Source organism: Maniola jurtina, chromosome 10 (assembly GCF_905333055.1).
Source record: "Maniola jurtina chromosome 10, ilManJurt1.1, whole genome shotgun sequence".
NCBI lineage: Eukaryota > Metazoa > Arthropoda > Insecta > Lepidoptera > Nymphalidae > Maniola > Maniola jurtina.
Window position 1 is genome coordinate 16167 of NC_060038.1, and position 24240 is coordinate 40406.

At 50.5% G+C, this 24240-nt stretch overlaps 3 protein-coding genes across 3 annotated transcripts in view; all 3 read right to left on the reverse strand.

Moving 5' to 3' along the window:
* Positions 1-3341: 3341 nt before the first annotated feature.
* On the reverse strand, positions 3342-5693 carry LOC123869062. The gene has a single exon (XM_045911799.1). It carries the CDS (start codon positions 5691-5693, stop codon positions 3342-3344), a length of 2352 nt encoding a protein of 783 aa, XP_045767755.1.
* A 1708-nt stretch (positions 5694-7401) lies between these two features.
* Positions 7402-13940, reverse strand: LOC123869063 (protein toll-like). Its single transcript, XM_045911800.1, has 7 exons — positions 13551-13940; positions 11131-12052; positions 10769-10932; positions 10423-10697; positions 10124-10328; positions 8859-9385; positions 7402-8457 (listed from the first exon to the last, which is right to left on the reverse strand). The coding sequence occupies exons 1-7, from the start codon at positions 13696-13698 to the stop codon at positions 7903-7905; spliced, it is 2796 nt and encodes a 931-aa protein (XP_045767756.1). The 5' UTR covers positions 13699-13940; the 3' UTR covers positions 7402-7902.
* Positions 13941-19517: 5577 nt separating this feature from the next.
* Positions 19518-24240, reverse strand: part of LOC123869064 (collagen alpha chain CG42342) — a 255617-nt gene continuing 250894 nt past the window's right edge. Inside the window, exons 17-23 of the mRNA XM_045911801.1 lie at positions 24062-24124; positions 21661-21687; positions 21233-21286; positions 21119-21145; positions 20777-20812; positions 20176-20310; positions 19518-19697 (exon numbers count right to left, since the gene is read on the reverse strand). Of these exons, the coding sequence (XP_045767757.1) occupies positions 19518-19697; positions 20176-20310; positions 20777-20812; positions 21119-21145; positions 21233-21286; positions 21661-21687; positions 24062-24124 (522 nt within the window). The remainder of the gene's footprint in view (positions 19698-20175; positions 20311-20776; positions 20813-21118; positions 21146-21232; positions 21287-21660; positions 21688-24061; positions 24125-24240) is intronic.

Genomic DNA, 24240 nt, shown 5'->3' on the forward strand with positions numbered 1-24240 from the left:
GGGGCCAAACACGTTCGCGCAACCTGGCCAGCGGCGCCTACTAAGGACTCTCCTCGGGGGACCAATATAGTCCCTACCCACCGTCTGAGGCACACTAGGAACACAATAGTGCGCCTCCCGACTCGGGGACTGGTTTCTTTTCGGGCGATAGACTCCCCGTGTCCATCGCCCGAGAGCCCCTCTCAAGGGGGTAGGCGGCGGTCGTGGGCGACTCGCCTACGCCCAACCCTCCTACGACGGATGGCATGAGAGCTCAAATCATCTTCTCTCATGCGCTCCGCCGCCTCCTTCTGCGACATTACCTCCTCGCAGAAGGACTCTACCGCTTTCCAAGACCTATCGCTGTTCGCCATGGCTCTGACTACGGCTGGCAGGGAGAGGTCTTGCCCCACTGCTGTCACGAGCGTCTCTCGCGACTCATCCCATGCTGGGCACTCTGCCAAAGTGTGCTGCGCCGTATCCATGGCACTGCCACACTCATGGCACTCCTCAGTAGGCTCTCTACCAGCGATCCTGCACAGGTACCTTCCGAAGCAGCCGTGCCCCGAAAGGACCTGCACAAGATGAAAGGTGAGTACTCCATGCCCTCTCTCCACCCACCGTTGTAGAACGGGCTGGATCGCCGCCACTGTCTTATGACCTGCGCTGGGTGATTCGAGCCTTGCCGACCATTGGTGGAGGAGCTCGACCTGCGCATTTCGCCGCCACCCAGCGATTTCAGTGGAGGTAGGGTACTCGCCCCTCAATCGGGCATCCACCCTTCGCTGGTGCATGTCTGCCAGCATCTCCGCATCCAGGTCCCATGGAGGAGTCCCTGCCAAAGCACAGGCTGCCTCACAGGAAATGGTGCGGTAACCTCTGATGACTCTGACCGCCATGACTCGCTGCGGCTTTCGCAGCAGGGTCCGAATGCAGGAGTTCAGAGCATCCGCCCAGATAGGTGCCCCGTAGAGAGCCATCGACCGCACTACTCCCGTATACAGGCGGCGGCAACTGGCACTTGGCCCACCCACGTTTGGAAGAAGCCGTCCCAGCGCCCCGGCAGCCCCAATTAGTTTGGGGGCCAGGCGCCGAAAATGCTCCTCAAATTTCCATCGACTGTCGAGAACGAGTCCTAGGTACTTCATCGTCGACTCGACAGCGATGGAAACTCCGCCCACTACCAGATATTCGCCCGCTGGAAGTGCTCTCCTTGGCCCATGAAAGCACAGAGCCTCAGACTTATTGAGGGCTACTTGAAGTCCCAGCCGCCGGATACGCGCTACAACTTGGGCCACTCCAGCCGTCGCCAAGACGCGCGCTTCCCTGAAATTGCTGCCTCGAGCTGTCACGAGAGTGTCATCTGCGTAGCACGTCACATCGACACCCCGCATGTTGGTCCCCCGCAGTACCCAATCATAGCCGATGTTCCACAGGAGAGGCCCAAGAACCGAACCCTGTGGCACACCGCACGACACTTCTCGGCGTACCCATTCTCCACCGTGTGCCGGATAGACAATAGCCCGGCCCGAGAGATAGGCCTCCACGATTTGTCTGAGATATGCCGGCATCGCATGGTATCTCAGCGCCTCCCTGATGCTGTTCCAAGGCAAGGTGTTAAAAGCGTTAGCGATGTCAAGAGACACCGCTAAGACTACCTCACCCCGAGAAACTGCGTCATCCGTTAGGGCCTTCACCCGTGCGACTGCGTCAATGGTGGAACGGCCCCGGCGGAAGCCGAACTGATGGTCGCTGAGACCCGGTCCTGTCTCCTCCAGGTGTTGAACAATACGCGCGGCAACCACACGTTCGAAGAGCTTGCCTACCTCATCAAGTAGCACGATAGGCCTATATGCTGATGGAGAACTGGCTGGGCGACCCTCTTTGCGTAGCAGGACCAGTTTCCCTGTCTTCCAAGGACCTGGAAACTGTCCCTTCTCCAAGCATGCGCTGAAAAGCCCTCTTAGTCGAGGCTCTAGTGGGCCCAAAACCAGTGCTAATGCACGGCCGTGCACTCCATCAGGACCCGGAGCGGTGTTTTTGGATCGGAGCCGCAGCACCGCTGCCTTTAGTTCACCCTCGGTGACTTCGGGCGCGTGAGAAACAGTCTCGTCCTCTCCAGCTGTAGGCGGCGCCATATCAGGTGACTCCTGAATGACCCTTTGTGGGAACAACGAATCCACGACCATCTCCAGCTGTTGAGGCTGAAGAGTTTGTGTGAGGGGTGGTGCCCAGGGGCGCAGCTTTCGTCGGACCATTTTATATGGTCGCCCCCACGGATCAGCGTTGAGGCTCTCAAGCATCTCCTCTTCCGCCAGCTCCTTTGCCGTTTTAATGGCCACCTGTAGGGCAACGACAGCCTCCCTGTACAGCGCGTAGAGGCGCGCCTCCTCTGGCTCATTCCGATTTCGACGGCGGCGGCTCCTTTGGTACTGGCGTCTCACTGCTACGCAGGATCTACGCAGCTGCGCTATCTCCATTGACCACCAGTACACTGCATTTTTTGGCGGGCAGGGACCGACTCGTGGCATAGCCGCATCGCAAACCTGCATCATGGCTTTGCTGAATGACTCGGCCTCCCGTTCCACCTCCACTGGATTTTCAGAACCCGTTACCCATGCTTGAACCAATGCCGCCTCGTACAAGACCTCCTTGTTTAAGCGCTTCAATGACCAGCGAGGACAGTTGCCTCGTGAGATCTGACTTGTACCGCTTGCAGATGCTGCAGATGAGGCAACTGTGAACCGAATATATCGGTGATCGGAGAGTGTCTCCTCACCTTCCAACACTTCCCAACCATGGACACTGCATGCCAGAGCAGCATCAACAAAAGTGATATCTACAATGGAGCCACCCTGTTGCCGCACACACGTGTAAGCCGTCCCCCGGTTCGCCACCGACAGCCCCATTGAGAGCGCCCACTCCTCGAGCTCCCTACCACGCGCGTCAGTCACCGAAGATCCCCACGCCATAGACTTGGCGTTGAAATCACCGGCGACGAGCATCCGGTCTGAGCGATTCCGATCGATTTGGGCTCCGAGGTCCACCAGAAATGACTCAAATTCCGCCAGAGTTCTATTCGGTGAGAAGTAGACGCCAATTACTGTGACGTCACCCACTTGTGCTGAGACATAACCCCGCCCCCTCACAACTCTTTCGAAGTTCGGAGATCCAGCAGCGGTCCGGGTTGTGATGGCTACCAAGCCGTCAAGGTCCCCTGCCCAATCGTCACCCGATGGGACGTAGTACGGTTCAGCGACCACGGCAACGTGTATCGACCACTCCGCTATACTCTGGAACAGGAGGTCCTGAGCTCTAGCAGAGTGGTTGATATTCCCTTGAAGAAATCTGAGAGCCATTTATTATCCTACGGCCATCTCAACCTCCTCAGCCCGATTGTTCATGGATGGGCCGGCAGACTGCGAGGAGACCCGGGGGCCATCGTCAGCTTTACCACTCTTCATTCTGGACTTTCTTGGCTGATTGCATGCGCCGCTGCCCCCCCGATGATCCGCTGGTCTACCAGCTGCCGCACACACACTACAATGTGGCGCGGCCGAACACTCCTTCGCTTTATGGCCAATCTGCCCGCAGCGGTAACAAGTGTCACTGCGGTCAGTCTCAGCGATGCACTGAGCCCTCAAATGACCCCTTTCTAAGCAGCGGTAGCAACGCTGGGGTCGCTCGTCGAGCAGATTAACGCGGGCCGAAACCCAGCCCACTAATAGTCTTCCTCCTTCGACCACCTTTTTTGCAGCCATGACTGGGCAACGCAGCCAAATCGTCCCAAGGCCCGAGGAATTGCGGACTACCTCCCCGGCACGCACCTGATCAACAGAACAACCTCCTATACGTGCCACGGTGGTCACCACGTCATTGCTGGTGACGGAGTCATCCAGGCCCGAAACACGTATATCGACGCATTTGGTGGGCCTAGAGACTCGCACAAATTCTTCACCTACTACTTCCCTGATCTTATGGGCCAGAGCATCCGCCTTCTCTCCACCAGAAGCCGCTGGGAGCTCCAAAATCCGCGCTCCGGTCGCAGCCACTTTAAACCGTACCGCGGCAACGCCAAAATCAGACAGTGAGATATTTTCCTTAGCCTTTTGTATCACTTTACTATAGGAAGCTCCTTTCTCCTCAGCCCCTGGCTGCAGCGTTATAACTATCGCAGCAGAACGAGGCGGTCGGAGCTTTCGAGCCTTGTTCAAGGGTTGAGGCCGTTGCTGAGACTGTGGCTGTGATTTTGACTGGCCTTGTGGCCGCAAGGGCGGTCCATCGCCATGTGCGCCAGTTTTCGACCTCTTCTTATTCTTTTTCTTCTTCTTCCCCTTTTTCCCCTTCTTCCTCCCTCCAACCCTCTCCCAAAGACCCTCTTTGGGAGGGGGTTGGAAGGATGATGCAGAAGGTGGTGTTTGGTGTAACTCTTCTCCGGAGAGCGTCCTCTCTGTGGGACGCAACTCCTTCACAGGTAGGCTGGGGCCTGCTTGCTTTGCTGCCTTTTCTTTTTTATCTGCCGCCAATGGGGGGCGGAGTCGCTTTTCCGGGAGGAGCCTGTCCTCGAAGGAGGCCAGGCGGGCATTTAACATTTCTCCGACCTGGACCATCACCGAGCGACAGATTTCCTCTATCGGGGACGCAGCCGAGATGGCTTCAGAGCGTCGACCCTTCTTCCCCCTTTGAGAAGGCTGCGACACAGGGGGCAGCTCTTCAGCCATATCCGAGGGAGAGGGCACGGAACCCTGTTTCCGCGCACTCTCCATGTCCCTTTTTATGTCAGCGATCTCCTTACGGAGGCTGGCCATTTCAGCCTGCAAGCGCGTGTTTTCGGCCTGCAGTTTCTTGGTCTCCTCTGACATTGTGCGCGAGCTGAGGACTTCTACAGCCTCTTTAATGGAGACCACAGCGTCCTTCAGGACACGCACAAATGTCCCTTTGAGATGGCCAGACTTTGTGGCGACCGTCGTGATCGCCGCCAGACTGTCCTGCACTCGCATTTGGATCTGAGCCACAGTCTTCTCTTCTGCTGGCCCAGACTCCAACGATCCGGCTGCCGACGAATCGGAAAGCCCCTGCTCCTTCCTGAATTGAGAGACGACAGAGGCTCTCAACAGTTCCTCCTCTGCCTTCTCAGAGACATCTTGGCGCCTCTTCCTGGCCAGCTCCGCCTTGGCTTTGGCCGACCCCATAGATTTGCCAGCAGCAGGAGGCCGTCCCCTTCTTCTCGGCTTCCTTGCCTCCGACATCTCATCATCGGTTTCTGTTGACACCGAAGCATCCTCCCCAAGACGTGGCCTTTTAACGCCTTGTAATTGCCACAGGCGGCCCGGACCCGACACGATTATAGAGGCATCCGAATCTGACCTGGGTCCGCACTCCACGATCATGTCGGATCCCGGCAACGAGAGCGCCACCTCACTCAGTCCCACGGACTCCGTCAGCCCTGCCTCCCTCGGTCCCACGGACTCTATTTCTCCTATCTCCATTACTACCTCCTCCTTCTTTTCTTCTTCTCTCCTCTTCTCCTCCTTCTCTGTTTCCCCCAGCACATTTCCTTCTTCCTTATCCCCCATTCGTGCACCTACCCCCATTAAACGTCGGTTGGCCCCCCCGTATACGATGGGGCCGATGCTCCGGCTTTCCGAAGCACCAAGGGATTCCCCGCTAGCGGGACCCTCCCGGGTAGAATTTTTATACGACGCTTTATCCATGATTTTTTTTTTTTTAAACCCCAGTTCCCCCCCCAATGTGACGCCCTAACGACTGATCCCCCATCAGCCACTCATCCCATCGGCAGGCGTCAAACCTTGAGATTAGGTGGGCGTTCCCGCCCGCTTCGGTTATTTTTAAAGAGGTTTTCTTCCTCTCGATAGGCTTCACAGCTCTCCACCCCTTGGGGTGTTTACCCCTGGTTTCTTCCACTGTGCCCTCTGCTAATCAGAGGGGCACGCGGAGAAACCTCCCCCCCCCCACCAGGTTATTAGCCATGGCTAACAATATCCCTTGTAAGAAATTGTTACCATGTTACCGGGGTGCACCGACCCAAGCGCAGCTCTTCCCCCCGGACGTATCCGAAAGGGACCCGCAGCACTCGGGCACGCGTGGAGGTTACCTGGCTGGCACCCCAACCTAACATAACCTAACATAACCTAACATAACCTAACATAACCTAACATAACCTAACATAACCTAACATAACCTAACATAACCTAACATAACCTAACATAACCTAACATAACCTAACATAACCTAACATAACCTAACATAACCTAACATAACCTAACATAACCTAACATAACCTAACATAACCTAACATAACCTAACATAACCTAACATAACCTAACATAACCTAACATAACCTAACATAACCTAACATAACCTAACATAACCTAACATAACCTAACATAACCTAACATAACCTAACATAACCTAACATAACCTAACATAACCTAACATAACCTAACATAACCTAACATAACCTAACATAACCTAACATAACCTAACATAACCTAACATAACCTAACATAACCTAACATAACCTAACATAACCTAACATAACCTAACATAACCTAACATAACCTAACATAACCTAACATAACCTAACATAACCTAACATAACCTAACATAACCTAACATAACCTAACATAACCTAACATAACCTAACATAACCTAACATAACCTAACATAACCTAACATAACCTAACATAACCTAACATAACCTAACATAACCTAACATAACCTAACATAACCTAACATAACCTAACATAACCTAACATAACCTAACATAACCTAACATAACCTAACATAACCTAACATAACCTAACATAACCTAACATAACCTAACATAACCTAACATAACCTAACATAACCTAACATAACCTAACATAACCTAACATAACCTAACATAACCTAACATAACCTAACATAACCTAACATAACCTAACATAACCTAACATAACCTAACATAACCTAACATAACCTAACATAACCTAACATAACCTAACATAACCTAACATAACCTAACATAACCTAACGGTTAGCATTTAGTCCTTAAGTTTACAATGTTACAGTTGCTGCCGTGTTCTTACCACATTACACGCGGCACCTGCGCGCTGACTACACGTTATCTTGGTCGTTTATATTTTGTTACACAGTTGCTTTGCATCGGTATCGATTTGTTTATTAGCATTCTTGTTGAATGTGCTAATCTTTTGTTATTTTTGAAGATTTTCAATGCAAGATTTCGGTAAATATGGGGGTTTCGAAGGGACGCTATTTTGCTTTTCATTTTCTCTTGTAACGGAGATTACTTTTCTAAGGCCATTAATGTAATAGTATGGGGAAGAGGGATCCCTGTTCAACCCCTTATACAAGTATGTATAATCCCAGTATTTAATTTTTTTTTATAAAAATCTTTGGTAATTGAAAAATAATTTTTCTTAAACATTGTAATATTACAGCTCACAACGAGATTCAGATTCAGAACAAGCATTGCTGACAACAAAATCACTATATTTTCTCGATTTACAAGTTACGTGATAAGTTTTGATGACGTAAATTTTATCACTTTTACACAATGTGGTTGCAGTAATTAACCTACGCTATTTACATAATTTATTTAGTTCTCCACACAAATCCAACTTCCCGGAACAGTTCCAACAACGTTTACCTTCTAACGATTCACGAGATGTCCTGAACCGCCATCCGACAAACAAAACCTACGTGGAGCATCTCTCGAGGCGCAAATGGTTTTTCAGTTCTTATTGAAATAAATTGGCAGTTATTTAACAAGTAACCATTGAACTCGGTAGTCAATGTTTATTGCACTTTAGAACTTCACTGGCAATGTCATAGCACGGGACTGAGGCTGCGGTCATGGCCCAGCTCCAATAGGTACGCGCGCGAGATATGAGGTATGCGTCATGGCGGCGGGGGCGGGGGCGGCGGCGGGGGCGGGCGTGCTGGCGGCGCGGCGCGGCGCGCGGGCGGCAGCGCCAGCTCCAGCTTGCGCCAGAAGTGCGGGTCGTCCCAGCGCAGGTAGGTGACGCGCGCGAGGTAGGCGCGCAGCGCGGGGTCGGCGCGCGCGGCCGCGTCGGCGCTGCAGCCGGGCAGCAGCAGCAGCAGCAGGCGCGGCGTGCGCTCGGCCAGCGCGGCGGCATAGGCCTCGCGCAGCTCGGCGCGCGCCCACGTGGACGCCAGGAAGTGGTCGGACAGCAGCACGAGCGTGCGGCGCGCGCCGCGCACGGAGCGCGCGATCTGCGCCGGGATCCAGTCGCCCGGCAGCCAGTCGCGCTCGTGCAGGCACAGGCGGCGCGGGCGCTCGCCGCGCTCCAGGCGGCGCGCCAGCTCGTCGGCGTAGCGCTGGTCGAGGTGCGAGAACGACACGAAGGCGTCGAACTGGCGCGAGGCGTCGTCGTCGGCCCGCGCGCCGCGCAGCACCCAGCGCAGGCACAGCCCGCGCTCGAACAGGAACCGCTGCCGGCATTAAGTAGGTGCTTTAAATGCAATCGATTTAATATTTCTGAGGGTTTTCAAAATGCTCATTAGAAAAACATCGGTCGGTCTGTTTGTTTATCTGTCTGTACGGCACAAATATTGCATTCGACTTGAAACTAATTTCCCGAGGAGCTATTGTTTAATTATTATATTAGGCTTTAAATCTATACTAATAAATAAAATTAAAGTGTCTGTCTGTAATTTTTAAATAACTACCTCATTTAAGCTCATAGGATTTTAAAAAACCTAAATCCACGCGAGCAAAGCTGCGGGCATCAGCTAATTTTAATATAAGTTGAAACTAGATAACGATGCAATATTAATCTCTTTGTTGTCTATGTGATTGTTCGTTGAACGAGAGAGAGAGAGGTCGGTCTCACCTTGAGGCGGTGGCGCGCGGCGGGGCGCACGAGGCACGCGGCGACCAGCGCCGAGGCCGCGGCCAGCGCCAGCGCGCCCAGCAGCGCCGGCCACAGCGGCCACGCGGCGCAGTCGCGCACCGCGCGCGCCGCCGCAGCCGCCAGCGCGCGCCCGTCCGCGCAGCGCGCCGCCGCCAGGTCGCGCACGCGGCGCGGCTCGGCCGCCACGGCGCGCAGCAGCGGCAGCGCGGCGCACGAGCAGTCGAGCGGGTTGCCGGCCAGCTGCAGCGCGGCGCGCGCGTCCCACAGCGCCGCCACCGCGCCCGCGTCCAGCGCCGCCACGGCGTTGTCGCGCAGGTCGAGCAGGCGCAGCGCGGGCCCCACGTCGGCGGCGCGCACGCGCGTTACGTTGTTGCCGGCCAGCAGCAGCGCGCGCACGGGCGGGCCGGCGCGCGGCGCGGGCGCGGCGCGCAGGCCGGCGCGCTCGCAGCGCAGCTCGGCGCCGCCGTCGGACGCGCGGCAGCGGCAGGCGCGCGGGCAGCCCTGCGCGACACAGCTCAGTATTAAATATCGGATTTCATCCAAGTGTAGCTACGTTCAAACTCTATTATATTTTAAACTTTAATGTCAATAATAAATAAATGGTAATATAATATATCACATTTATCACAGAAAATAAGAAATTGCTCTACTTACAAGCTCTGATTCTACAAACCCTACATCTTGGTTGGTTAATTAGTGTGATCCAGTCAAGAGCACTTCAAATCCCATGGCCAGCACAAATCTAAGCTCAGCTAGGGGCTTGGCTCTACTAGAGATCTTATAACTTTTTAACATTGTAACTTGTGAGTCTTGGCAACATTTACGTGAAATGTTTTTGGCGGGAATTTAATTTATTTTGTGCCCTAGATTTTTTTTACATCAATTTCGTTTACATCATTTTCATGGCCCACTCAGAATTGGTACCTCTTTTTTTGCAAGCTTTTGGTCAACTTGCAATGTGTTCGTTCGGGTGGAATCTTGCAACTCAATTTTGAATCAGATATCTTCTAGATTCAATAGGCAATTCCTAGCCTACATACCAAACAGTCTTTTAGGACTTCAGGAAAAACATTTTTTTATTTACAGACTGGGAAAAATTTATGATTTCTTAATTTTTGCCGTAGTTTGCATGGGATTTCTAGTCTACGTATCAGATTTCAATCTGTCGTTCGATTTATTTTTTCTGTTGTTCGATTTCTTTTTCTGTTGTTCATATTTGCAATTCCCAGGAAGTCGTTTCCTCACCTCCGTCATGTCGCACAGCAGCTCGTCGAGCGGCACGTCGAGCAGGCGGCGCGGCACGGCGCTCGCGGCGGCGTCGGCGTCGGCACGGCAGCGCAGCTCGCGCAGCGCGACGCGCGCGTGCTCGGGCCGCTCGCGCCACGCGCGCGCGAACCAGTAGTCGTAGCAGTCGCACTCCACCAGGTTGTCCAGCAGCAGCGTCGTCAGCTGCACGCAACAAACGTTACACACTCATTCACTATGGCAAGGTACTCTACAGTGAGCGCTACAGTGAGGCGCGTGATGCTGTTGTTACACTGACCGGGTCGCGCGGGTCCGGGCGCAGCTGCAGCGCGGCGCGGTAGTCGTCCTGCGTGTAGTCGACGCGCACGTCGTTGGCGCGCAGGTCCACGCTGGCGGGCGCGGCGCGGCGCCAGCGCAGATCGGCGCTCGTGAGGCGCGTGATGTTGTTGTTGCGCAGGTCCAGCGTGACCAGCTGCCGCAGCTGCTCGCGCCAGTCGCGGCACAGCGCCACCACGCCCGTCTGCCGCAGGCTCAGCACGCGCAGCGCCGTGGCGCCCGCCAGCGGCGACATGCCTGCAACGTGTCACACGTTAGTGGCCTGGCGGTGTTCTCGATGGTGACGTACGGACAGAGAGCTGGGTTACCGGTGGTCACGAAGGTGCCGCCGCGGCCGCACAGGTCTCGCAGCGGGTTGCGGTCGAGTCGGAGCGTATGCAGCGCGGGCAGCGCGCCCAGCGGCGCCAGCGCGGCCACGCTCAGCCGGTTGTGCTGCACCCACAGCTCCTCCAGCGCGGGCGACGCCGCCAGGCTGCCGGGGAGGCGATATTAGTGTTCTCAGAAAAGGATGTTGCAACGCGGAGCTGTAATGAACCAGCAGACAAAATGGAAAGAATCGTGGAACTTAATCTTGAAATCCTTATGAAAAAGTCTAATAAATAGTGGACAAGCTTATGTTGAAATGGAAAAGCTATAGGACATCGTGCGACGCGGAGCTCGGTCGACTCACTTCGGCAGGCGCTCCAGCAGGTTGTCGGAGAGGTTGAGCGCGCGCAGCTCCACGGCGTCGGCCAGCCAGCCCGGCGGCAGCTCGCACAGCGCGCACCGTCGCACGTCCAGCACACGCAGCGCGCGCGCGCCCGCCAGCTCAGCGCGGCCCAGCGCGCCGCGCGACGCCAGCGCGCGCAGCTCACGCACGCCACCGCAGCGCGCCAGCCAGCGCGCCGGCAGTGGCCACGTCACGTTAAACAGCACCACGCGCCGCAGCGCCACGCAGTCACCGCGCAGCTCCGCGCCCTGCACGCGCCGCAGCGTGAGGTCAACAACGTGCGCACCCAGCGTCAGCACGCGTAGCGGCGCGTCCACGGTCACGTTGCGCAGCGTCGTCGCGCTTAGGTCGAGCTCCCGCAGCGCGTCGTCCACCACGACGAGCCTGTCGAGCGCGGGCAGCCGCGCCAGCGCGTCGGCGTCCAGCGCCGCACCCGCGACGCGCTCGAGCCACAGCGAGCGCAGCGCGGGCGGGCCGAGCGGAGCACCGGCGGGCAGCTCGACGCGCTTGAGGTGCAGGTCGCGCAGCGCGGGCAGCGCGGCGGGCAGCGCAGCGAGCAGCGCAGGGTCGAGGCGCAGCAGCGCGGAGGCGCGCGGCTGCTCCAGCGCGAGCTCGGCGACGCGCGGCGCGGCGAGGTCCGCGGCACGCAGCGGCGGCGCGGCGGGCAGCGCGGCCAGCTCCAGCGCGGCGCCGAGGCTGACGTTGAGCGCGGCGAGCGCGTGCGCGTAGCCGCGCGGCGGCGGCGCGCAGGCGACGAGGCGCACGCGCGCGACGGGCGCGCGGCGCGGCAAGGCGGGCAGCGCGCGGTCGTCGAGCGCGACGCCGGCGCGGCACGTGAGCTGCAAGTATCGCCCCTCGCTGTACGTGATCGTCAGCGAGGTTCCTGAAACACACAACATCGCAAGCTGAGGCAATTTCACTAAGTGGGTGTGCAATATGGCAATAATATATCTACCTATCCTATCTTTATGTATTTTTTGAAATAAATCTGTTTTTTATCCAGTGCTTTGGTCTTTACCAACTGGTGAAAAATGTTTCTCTTTAAATTAAGTCTATCACTAAAAATAAATAAATAAAAAAAAAAAATTAAATCATTCTTTTTGTGTAGCTATATTGTGTTGTTTATTTAAATTAAAATTAAAAAAGCATTGAACTAAGGATTCAGCAACCAGGTCGCTTCGGAGATAGAGAACGGAACTCCTTAACGAATAACAGTAAATTGCTCGCGATCGGTGATGGCTAGTAAACAGTAGGGGTTTAAGCAGGTATAGCATATTTTTAACCGACTTCCAAAAAAGGAGGAGGTTCTCAATTCGTCGGAATCTTTTTTTTTATGTATGTTCCCCGTAGTACAGTGGGAACAACTAAAAGTTGGGAAATAAAAAAAAACCAACTTCAAGCACAAACACTAAAAAGTAAAAAATGTATTTTGTTTCTACACGTGTAGTTAGGTATATATGTATGAAATCGGGTGAGCTTCATGCTTTGATTTCTAATTTCTTTTATTATACTCGCCCGACTTCATACACATACATTTTTTTTTTCTCTTTTTGTCAGCCCTAGCACAGACTACGGTCTATTTGGGCTGCAAATTCCAAACACCAGTCTGTTTTTTATCTAGTGCTTTGGTCTATAACAAATGGTGAGAAATGTTTCTCTTTAAATTAAGTCTATTACTAAATAAATAAAAAATAAAAATAAAACATACATTAATACACACGTGTAGAAACAAAAAATATTTTTTACTGTTTAGTGTCTGTGCATACCTATTGAAGTCGGTTTTTATTTTATTTTTGAAAATGTTTAGTTGTTTGTATCTGAAACTCCGAGCCATCCTACGTACTAGGACTACTAGGTATGAGTAAGCAAACGTTTGAAGTTGTCGTGCGAATAGATAATATTATAATATATATAATTATAATATAATCATTAATCATGACTTGCAATGCGGTTTGGCATTTGCTTGCTGTTAGCATTGTAAGAATCTGAAAATAAATAAATAAATAAATAAATTATGTAAGTAGGTATATTGGATGTCAAGTATCAACCACGAAATACCTAGGGAGCTAGGAATGTCAGCGCTCACGGTTTGTCGCTGTTCTGTGGTCGAGGCTGTGGACGAGGTCGTGAGGTCGCCGGTTGCCAAGCGCTTTCTAAAATAAAACCGGCCAAGTGCGAGTCAGACTCGCGCATTGAGGGTTCCGTACGTGGGTATTTTTTCTAACATTTTGGGCGATAAATCAAAAACTATTATACATAAAAATAAATAAAAATCTGTTTTAGAATGTACAGGTAAAGCCCTTTCATATGATACCCCACTTGGTATAGTTATCTTACTTTGAAAGGTAAACCTTTCAACAAATGACATTGTGGCGGCTCACCTCTGATCGTGTAGAAGTAGTCGTCGAGCGAGCCGCCCAGCTCCACGCAGGGCTGCGCGCGCGCGCACGCCGGCCCCGCGCCGCTCGCCGCGCCGCTCGCCGCGCCGCACAGCAGCAGCGCGCACCACGCGACGCGCCGCGCTGCCATGGCATGTCTACGTGCACGTGTCCGTCGGCCTGCACGTCACTTTCACTCGGCCGCTGTTCACAGAACTAGTATATTTGATGTGAGCGAGAATCGCCACCAGCGAGTATTCGAGACAGGATTTAATATTATAAAGTTTTAGTCTCAGTTCGAACGTCTGGTTACCGACGCACTGGGTATGACACTAATGAATGAGGAAAAAAATTGGATAAACCGCTAAACCACAAGCTGGTGTTGTTATTCCAGTAGTGTATTTACATACCTACCTACTCTGTAGTCTACGTACGGTATGTTACGTACATAAACACAGTTTTACATATTGTTGTAACTAGATTCGATCTATCAAATGTACTTAGTTACAATATGTAAAACTGCAATTTGCCCCCAAGCATCAATATTATCGTATCGTATGCGGGTAATGCAATACGATGACTTAGTATGTTTTGATACCAATTAATATCCTAATTTGCAGCAATAATTTAATAATCGTATCTAGACATAGGTGCGCTAGGTATGATATACTTACCTACGGCATAAATATGTACTTACCTAATGTTAATTTAAGTACCTACCACATAAGTAGGTAGTTAAATAATTAATTAATATTAGGTAAGTACATATTATGTACTTCAGACCAAGTTAAACCGATGAACAAAATCATAAAGCTTAAGTATATTAATTATTAAGACTTATAACCTTTAGTTTATGAATTCGGCGCCAAACCAAAAGGAAAAAACCGGCCAAGTGCGAGTCAGACTCGCGCACTGAGGATTCCGTACTCGGATATTTTTTCCAACATTTTGCACGATAAATCAAAAACTATTATGCATAAAAATAAATAAAAATCTGTTTAAGAATGTACAGGTAAAACCCTTTCATATGGTACCCCACTTGGTATAGTTATCTTACTTTGAAAATTGAAACAGCGCCATCTAGTTTGTAAGTAGTTTTTTTTACAGTACTTGATTGTTCGCGATTGGACACATACCTATTTTAATTTTTTTTTTAATGATTTGACCACAAATTCGCGGTTTTCAGATTGATTCCTGTACTTGTGCTATAAGACCTACCTACCTGCCAAATTTCATGATTCTAGGTCAACGGGAAGTACCCTATAGGTTTCGTGACAGACAGACTGACAGACAGACAACAAAGTGATCCTATAAGGGTTCCGTTTTTCCTTTTGAGGTACCGAACCCTAATAACACAAATAGGCAGTGATAAGGAATGTGGCGCCGACGTCGCATCGACATCAAATAACCAATTATAATATTTACTTACATTTTTGTTCCTCGGTTTATGATAAACTAGATGATGGCCGCCACTTCATCCGCGTGGATTTAGATTTTTTAAATCCCATGGGAACTGTTTAATTTTCCGGGATTTATCCAGGAAAATTAAATAACCGGGATGTAAGCTAAATCCGTACGCATCAAAATCCGTCAATCTGTTGCGCAGACAGACATACAGATACAGAGACACACTTTCGCGTTTATACAGGGTGTTTGGTATTTAGTATACAGGGTGTTTGGTAATTAGTATACAGGATGTTTGGTAATTAGTTGTAATATTAGTATGCAAGACGCAAGTACTTATGGATTGATTTAAGGGGCACAAGACGGGTCTGCCCGCGTAATTCAAGTTGAATTTGGTTTTTCGAAATTTGTAAACTAATACGACAAAGTAGGCTTATGGCACTTGTAATTGCGCCAATGGCAGTATCTATCATATACCATATATAATGGCAGTAAATGTCAATACCTTAAAGTAAATAGGCAGGTATACATAACTTAAAAGTAATTTGATTCTTTCAGTGCATTTGAAGTCGGTTGACTTGTTTTAAAAAGTTTTTCTTTCAGAATACGCATGTCGACCAGAAACAAGTTTACTGGTACCCCCCCTCTCCCCTCCATCCAGAACCTCGTGGCGCCACTTCTTAGATCCTATTCTAGATCCTAGGATCCTACCAAACGAAATCGCTTGTTCACTAAACATCATAATTTGCACTTTTTCGTTGTGTAGTAGGTACCTACTGTAGAGGGATTAAAATTATAATAAAACTCTATTTAAAAAAATGTAAGTCTTAGATTTTATTGGTTTATCTTAAAATAAAAATGAACACTTGCAATAAATACAATATGAAACAGTAGTTAGGCAATAATATGTACAAACATCGAGTGTGAGCTTGACTTAACGTTAACGCTTACGAACGATCGTTAACACCGTTCGTCCCTCACGAGTTCTGTATTCATTAAGCTAATAATAATTAATATTAACAATTTTTACAACAGCTGTAATGTAATTTTTATTTATCTACGCTCAGATCTTAAAATCCTGATTATGAATCCAAAATGTCACTTATATGAAAAAATATACTATTCGCCATTGGCCTTTACGCAAGACGCATGCTATTTATTGTCTGTGGCCGTTGTATGGCTGACATCGCGCGTCGAACTGCTGAATTTTGGCGCCAAACGCCATATTTAATTTAATAATGAAATATAGTACTATTTTTGTTTTGATGATAGAAATTTTACTGTGGCGGAAAATGTACAAGTACCTACCTACTTTCTCGGTAGGTACTAAATACTGTGAAGAATTTCACTTCAATGTTTTGCCCTGCAATATTTATCAAGAAAAGCTTACGAGTTATGACAAAATATTATGTTACCAAGGTTTTATATGGTTTGGATTATAAGATCGGAGTTTAGACAAAGTGCCTAGTGTATGAAACTCTACATGATGAGGTATTATATGATGGTTCCATAAACTACGTAGCTACTGTTTGTACACAGGCGCACGCGCAGGCTCACGCGCCGCCGCCGACCGTCGCCTGCGATTTGTCACGCGTTCTGTTAAATAACTAAAAAAAATATTGAACGAACGAAATGCAATCCGAATCACAATAATGCATTTATGCAAGTCTATGTATTTCTTCTTCTTTTTATTTAATTTCAGATCTTATAGGCAGGTACCTACTTGCTTACTTATTTGCAGTAACTTTTTACTTTAATTATAAATAAAGAGCTTTTGCAGCAAGGAAGGAAGGTGATATCAGTCTGCGTCCAGCGCACAAAATAAAGAGGTAAGTAGGTATTTTACTTGCGACAGCTATACGTTTTTTCTTTTGTAGTATTTTGTTATAGTTTATTTAGCATATAGGGCACAGTAGTAATATATTTGGAAGGAAGGGCGTATCCACACATCACGCTGCGTCGCCGCGCGTGTGGACACGGCTCAACAACATCGGGAGGGACGGTTCGTTCGTTCTACAATATTATATTTTAGTATCGGTCGCACAAGGTCAGCGCTCGAGGCTCTCAGGAGTTATTCCGAGCGATGTTTTCCCGCCACGCGTCATGTAATATGCTAGGTATACTTGTATCAATCTTCATTTCCTTTATACGTTCATACATACCTACCAGTTCGCAAAATATTCGAAAATTTCCGTTCTCATCATTAAAACGTTAGTAACAAGAACAAGGTGGCTGATACAAAATACATATATTGTTTTGTTATGTAGGTAATATTATTTTAGCCTGAGGCTACGTACAATTTTTTTAATAAAAAAAGAAAGCAAACGTGCAAGCCATTACCGTAGGTACGATATTACAACAAAACCTGTCGCTTCTGAGTATATAGATTACTCATCTCATTAGGCAAGTCATAAAACTCTACGCACTGTCATGACGACAGATTGTTTATATTTGCGAATATTGTCCTCTGCCGAGAGGACGAATCACAGGCGACCAGTCGATCGTGCGCGATGGCCTTTTAATTAGTATTAACTACTTAGATAAATAATTTACCACCTACTATACAGAATATACATAGGTATTCACTGTTCCATATGAAAATATAGACATTTTGTTGAATATGTAAATGAAGTCGGTGCGAAGTAAGTACCTATTGCTAAGCGACGTTACATCTTATATAACAGGTACCTATACATCTAAACGACGTTACATCTTATATAACAGGTACCTATACATCTAAACGACGTTACATCTTATATAACAGGTACCTATACATCTAAACGACGTTACATCTTATATAACAGGTACCTATACATCTAAACGACGTTACATCTTATATAACAGGTACTTATACATCTAAACGGATAAACTGACTGACTGGCATAATTATTATCAACGTACCAGTTCACTACAGTTATTGCTCGTCGTGTTTTTCTACGACTTACACCCGTAGTCACAGTTTGTGAGTGCGGGTGTGACATCTGTAGAGCAAAGTCAAAGTGCGCTGTAGAGATGTCAGGCTTACAAGTTCAGCGCGGGCCGGCTGCTGGGGCATTCGACGTACTGCTCGTGCGACGCGCGACGGAGGTCTGTACCACAAAATATAGAGTTCAGGTTGTGTGGTTAACGTTCGCGCTGAGCTTCCACTGCGTCACTCCGCAGTCTCTACGCTTCACAGTTATACTCCTACTCATCTACCTTAATATTTACAACGATCAAAACTACACACCAATAATACTAAAATTATCACTAATATTTAAACCTAAGTGACTCGGCCCACTAAGGATAAACTAAGGATAATATTTATATAAGACGGAGTGGTTCCCAACAACGGAACCCCTGCAGCATGGAGTGGTCGCCTGCAGGCGTCCCGGCAGCGCCCCACTCGCGTCGTCCACGTCTCCCGCTGCGGGAGGTGCCGCTCGTCGAGTGGGGCGCACCTCGGTCCTCGAGGCGAGGCAAAACACGCTCTACACGTAGATCTCAGCCTCAGGCGTTCATTAGACGATAGGACGGTCGTGTTGCGGCACTCGCTCCCGGGCAGACGAATTGCGTGAAGATGTTAACGTCTGGTTAGCTCCCATACCGCAATCACAAGTTGCTCCTGCGACCTGCCGTCTGACGCCTCTGACGGACGCTAGGGAGCTACAACAGCTGCGGTAATATCTGCATACCTATACAATGTCTTCTTTCTTTTTAAAAGGTGTTCCTCAAGCGTGTACAGATAGAGTTACACTAAACAGCGAGGTGGCAAGTAGACTGCAACACGACGGCCACATCACGGTCCTCACTCGACCGTCCGTTTCGTCGCTTTGTATGTTCATTTTGAAACTCTGATCACACACAGACATCGTCACTACGCGCAAAATTCACACTATTTAATACGAGAGCCTCGCTAGATCCGACGCTGCCGCGCTCGATATGCCTCCTGCCGGTCGACACGAGCAGTGTAGAGCGGCGTCAGTCGGACCTCGGCTAGTGTCAGTCTTCGAGCGGAGTCCTCCCTGGGTGTCGCAGTGCGCTGCGTCAGCTCTGCGTCAACGCTGCGTCAGCGCTGCGTCAGCGCTGCGGCAGCGCGTTGTCGGCGTCGAGCTCGAGGCGGCGCCGCAGCCACGCCAGCATCGCCTCCTGCGCAACACCAGACACTGAGCTCAAGACCGCTGATCTTACCATCCTAATGTGAAATTAAATGGAATTTGTTATTACAGGTTAGTCTGTTATCAAACCCCGGTTAGTTTCAATCTCTACTGTGCAAGCAAGCAAAACATACTCAGGTGCAGCGAGAAAGCGGGGCTGCGGAGTGGGGAGCTGCGCGATCCAGCTCTCACGCGCGTGCAGCGGACGTTACAGCTGCGGATAAACCCAAACCAATGTCTCCTCGCCGCGCGCCGTGTGATTGCGGCACACCCACCTTTCTAGATGGATCTACAAATGACGGTTATTCTCTCAGTATCTTAATTAGATTTCTTCACACTACTTGTTTAATCCGAAATACTCGTCGGCGGTCGGCGGTCGGCGGTCGGCGGTCGGCGGTGGGTGGAGAGAGACGGAGCGCACCTGCGGTCGTCAGTCGCGGTGCGGCTCGTGGTGCGCGTTGTCGGTGTAGTCGTCGTAGTCGCGCGGCGCGTCCAGGTCGTCGTCGCGGGCGTCGTAGTCGCCCGCCTCCGCCTCCGCGTCCGCGTCACCCTCCTCCGCCTCCGCCTCCGCCTCCACGTCGTCCTCGCGCGCCGCGCCGCGCGCCGCCTCCTGCACCACAACCACTGCCACTACTCGCTCTCCGCCCTGCGACCCTCGCGCGTGTCAGTGCGCCGTAGCACCATCGCACGGCTAATGCGACCAGCGCTGCCACTTACTAAGCAATAGGTTGATCAAATTAAGTGCAATAGATTCATTCAGTAATAACGATTACGTCAGTGGTAGGTAATGTCGGTAGTCGGTACACAAACTTGGGTGCTGGGCCTGCGCGCTGACACGCGCTTCGCGAGAGTCCAGCTGTGAACAGAGGTCGACTAAAGGGAAGCGTGCTTCGTTGATTTGTTAGTGATAGCGTTTTAGTTATTACTTCCCGCTACTTTTACTTCTACGATAACAACTACGTAATATTTTTTAGTTATTTAATTTCTAGGCGTGCAAATTAATTTTAAACCCAAAACAAGCCCTAACTCGCCCTTGCGGCCGCACTCGCCGGCCGGGCCCTGCAGACCGCGACGGACGCCGGACGTACCTTGCTGGGGCGCCAGCCGCAGCCGGGCAGCGGCAGGCCGTCGGGGCCGAGCGGGCAGGGCGCGTCGAGGCCGGGCACGCCCTGCTCGCCGCGCTCGCCCTTGTCGCCCTTGCGGCCGCGCTTGCCGGCCGGGCCCTGCAACACAGCAACAGTTGCCCCACTCTGTCGAAGCTCAACTACAGAAGCTCACAAGTTCGTGTCAACTTCAAGTTTTTATTCGGTACAATGCGTACTTATCTACGTCTCTTTTATTTCTATCTATAGAAACAAATAGTTTCATTTTATAAACTGACGGGCAAATAAGTAGGTTCGCATTGTCCATTCGTAAAAACAACAACTTTATAATAATTTTGTTTGTGAGCTATCTGCGGTGTAGTGTATGTTTAAGGAAAGTGTTTCATTTGTAATAATTGTGTTATAATTTTTATAAAGGACGATCGCAAAGACTTTATCCTCCATACATACACTAAAGTAAGTAAGTAGGTAAGTAATAAGCAAGTCGGTGCTGGTGTCAACATTTAGCGTTAGTGGTGGCATGCAGGATGTATCGCGAGAGAAAGTTAGTGAGCGAGTATACTCGTACGAGTGGAGTCACACTTACTGCCTCGCCCTTGTAGCCCTTGTCTCCCTTCGGCCCCTACCGACAAACAAACATTAATAGTGCCACATTAGACTCTCACTATCGGCGTCAGGTAAAAAGAACACTGGACGGGAAGGGATGGCCATCGCGCGCCACTCGGTGCTGCCAAACAGATCGACACATTCCCCCTCCGCAGAATCAGAGCTTGTTTACTTGACGCTCGACTACGACTCGCCGCTGTGAGCGGTGGCGGCGCGACGAGCGGTCGATACGAAAGTACGAAGCACGCCTCGCCGTAGTCCGTGTCAGCCCACTCCGCTCGCTGCGCCGCTCGCCGCGCCGCTCGCCGCGCGTCACACTCACCTCCTGGCCGGGAATACCATCGGTGCCCTGCAATGGCGCAACGCATTAGTGAGTGTCCACTGGACGGCGAACATATTATGAGCAATGAGAGGTATAAAGTAAGGAGTGACGTACGGGCAGGCCGGGGTCGCCGCGCTCGCCCTTGCTGCCCGGCTCGCCCTGCGCGCCCTGCACACACACACGCACATCAGGCGGAACACACGCTACTGAGCAAAACAAAACTTCAACTCGTGTCTTCAAATGTTATCGCTGCAGGCTTCGACCGCACGGGTCGATTCTACAAATGTACAGCGAGTAGCGAGAGGGAAGCGAGTTAAGTGGGATTCCACCCGATCAAGTTATCCGTATGATCAGAGTTCAGCTCAAATCACCGTCCAGAACTTGAAATTTTTAAATTCAAACGGAATATTTTAAAAAGTACTAAGTCAAGGCAAATGGAATCGCAGAAAAAAAGCTATTACTTTAAAGGTAGAACCCTATCTGCATAATGTATCGTCGTTCGATAGTGGCGAGCGTCAGGAGCGCGACATAGTGTAACTCACCTTCATGCCGTCGAGTCCGGGCGGGCCCTGCAACAACGCACACATCGTCAGCTGCTCTCACACACACGCGCGCGCGACGCATGCGCGCGATGCATTCCCATCCGCATACCAAAATACAATACAGGAGTAATATCGGAAACGGATACTTGCCTGCTTACGTTCAAGTAATGCAACAGTGCAGGCTCCATGCAAAACGTTCAAGAGCAAAGTTCGTAGAAGTGGCAAAGTAGCACGCTCGCGAGCGTGCGGCGAGCTTCCGGCACAGACTCCACTCGTCGACGAGGTTGATCTAGTCGGCGACCCACTGGTTAGCGAGTGGTGTGTGGCGAGCGGGTACGGGTGGAGATACTGCTCGCCGTACGCTCGCGAGTCCTCGCCGAGAGTACTTGCGAGCGTGCGGCGAGCTCCCGCGACAGACTCCACTCGTTGATGAGGATCAGGTTGCGATTGTCGGTCTGCGTAGACGAGTGTTCCCCGACGAGCGGGTCCGGGTGAGTGAAGGAGTCCGGAGGTGGGAAACGAAAGAATGCAAAGACGCAGGATGCACGGCATGCAATGTTTATTTATTTTCCTTGAAAATAATTTGTGAACAACAATAGTTTTATGCTCTCGTGAATATGGTACAAATGACAACTTTCGATTCATAAAAAAACTAAATCCTTAATTATTTTTTATAATACATACACTTAGCTCGATCGTAATAGTAATAATATGTTATATTAGGATACGACGACGGCAGGCCTCGGCCCGGCGACGAGCGATACGATTTGTACATTCGAGATAGACAGTTATGTAAGAGACGACATTCATAATTATACATCAGCAAAAGTACATCAGAACATGGGACGATACACACAGAAGGTCGAAGCGAATACGCACGAATCAACATTAAAGTAGCTAATAGTGCGGACGGAGCACTGGGACACTTCGCGAGCCGCGCGGCAGCGAACGAGCGCGAGCGCGCGCGAACGTGCCGCGCGCCGCGCTCGCGCGCCCTCGCCGGCACCGCCTTACACATAGCTTACACGAGTAGAGGCGACCACGACAGTTACACCACGACAGTAAATACGCTTACGCTAACCATACCAATACGATATAATGAATCATTCGCAGCGAGACGGGCTCGAGAGCCCGGCCGCGGCTGTTCGCGGGGGATCGTTGTAAATATACAAATGTTTATAGCGATTCAAAAATAGTTCCTCTGTCGTTGATAACATTAGATTTAACATCTTCATTACTTATGTAAATAAGTAGTACACGAATAGATAGATAGTCAAAGGTAAATGGAACACTACGCCGAGCAAGAATTCGAAGATGAGAGATAAAGTATCGGACGCGATGATTCGAGGCAAGAATTGTGAAACGGGAGACAGAAGAGATATAATATATTTTTACAGCAGGCACCTTACCGCTAACGATACGACAACGGCACGTGAGCGGCCCCGTCCGGCGGCGCGACGGCGACCGGACGGTGCCGCCGCATCGATATCGATACATTTACAATTGTTGTCGCTTAAAATTACGAAAATATCACTTTATACAGATTTTCAACACTTAGCCTAATTTGGTAACGTCTTACGAGCTAAGTAATCTAACCTAGTTACGTACAAATTTTACACTTTACAGGAGATCATCGCGACCTTGATGCTTCGGTCGGCGGCCGCGGCTCGCGCTCGGCGCGGCTCGGCGCGGCGCGGCGCTACTACGTGAAGGCGAAGTCCGGCGGCCAGCGGTTCTCCTGCGCCACACACCCGGGTTAGTACCACGCACCACACGTGCACGCGCCGCGCGCCCGCTCGCCGCGCGCGTACGCGTGCTGCGCGCGGGCGCTCGGCGCGGAGCTAGTCATGCTGCTACCGTTCCCTACGACTGATTAGTGGGTTAGGAGGTTAGCTCGCCTACCGGGGGACTGGTCAGTGCTATAAGTGGGGTGTGTGAATAACTGTCAGGCACTCGTACTACGAGCACATTGTACTCCGCCAACATCGGCCTCGGAGTTCGTAACAGACTTCGTGTTGATAGAAATGTGTACCTCGACGATGGAGCATTCGCAAGGAACGGCTCGATATCCAAGTAATCTCGTTTCAAGAAAGCAGCCGTAAAATATAATATTATGTACATCTCGCAATGTATTTGGCGGCCGCGATGCGAGTGTCACTATCTGAAGAATAACGAAGCACAGCTCTTCTACAACAAAATAAATTATCAGGATTACAATGTTTTGATTCGGAAATCCGCGCCGATGACGGACATGGCGTTATGTTTAATTCCACACAAACTGGCAACGTTCGTTGTGCCCATGATTCTGAGCTTATGGCAAGCTAAGAACTCTTGTAATCGAGCCATTCCTAGTGAAGCGTGTACGACGCGAGGCTGGTGTCGTGTGTGTCGTGCGACTCACCCGTGGGCCGGAGTCGCCGGCGCGGCCCGGCTCGCCCGGCTCGCCCGGCAGCCCCACGGGCCCCTGCGAAATCGTATACCAACTCTTTAGTTATCTTCAATTTATACCAAATACCAATATTATTGAAATTCTCAGCTCGACATTAATCTCGGCCATGATTATCGTTTGGGTCTGTACTA

Excerpts from the sequence above, each read along its gene's own strand:
- LOC123869063 (XM_045911800.1), bottom strand. The coding sequence starts at position 13,698 with ATGGCAGCGCGGCGCGTCGCGTGGTGCGCGCTGCTGCTGTGCGGCGCG. Across the intron at positions 10,698-10,768 it reads CGGCACCTTCGTGACCACCG|GCATGTCGCCGCTGGCGGGC; the intron begins GTAACCCAGCTC and ends GACACGTTGCAG. Across the intron at positions 10,329-10,422 it reads GCCCGGACCCGCGCGACCCG|CTGACGACGCTGCTGCTGGA; the intron begins GTCAGTGTAACA and ends TGTTGCGTGCAG.
- LOC123869062 (XM_045911799.1), bottom strand. The coding sequence starts at position 5,693 with ATGGATAAAGCGTCGTATAAAAATTCTACCCGGGAGGGTCCCGCTAGC.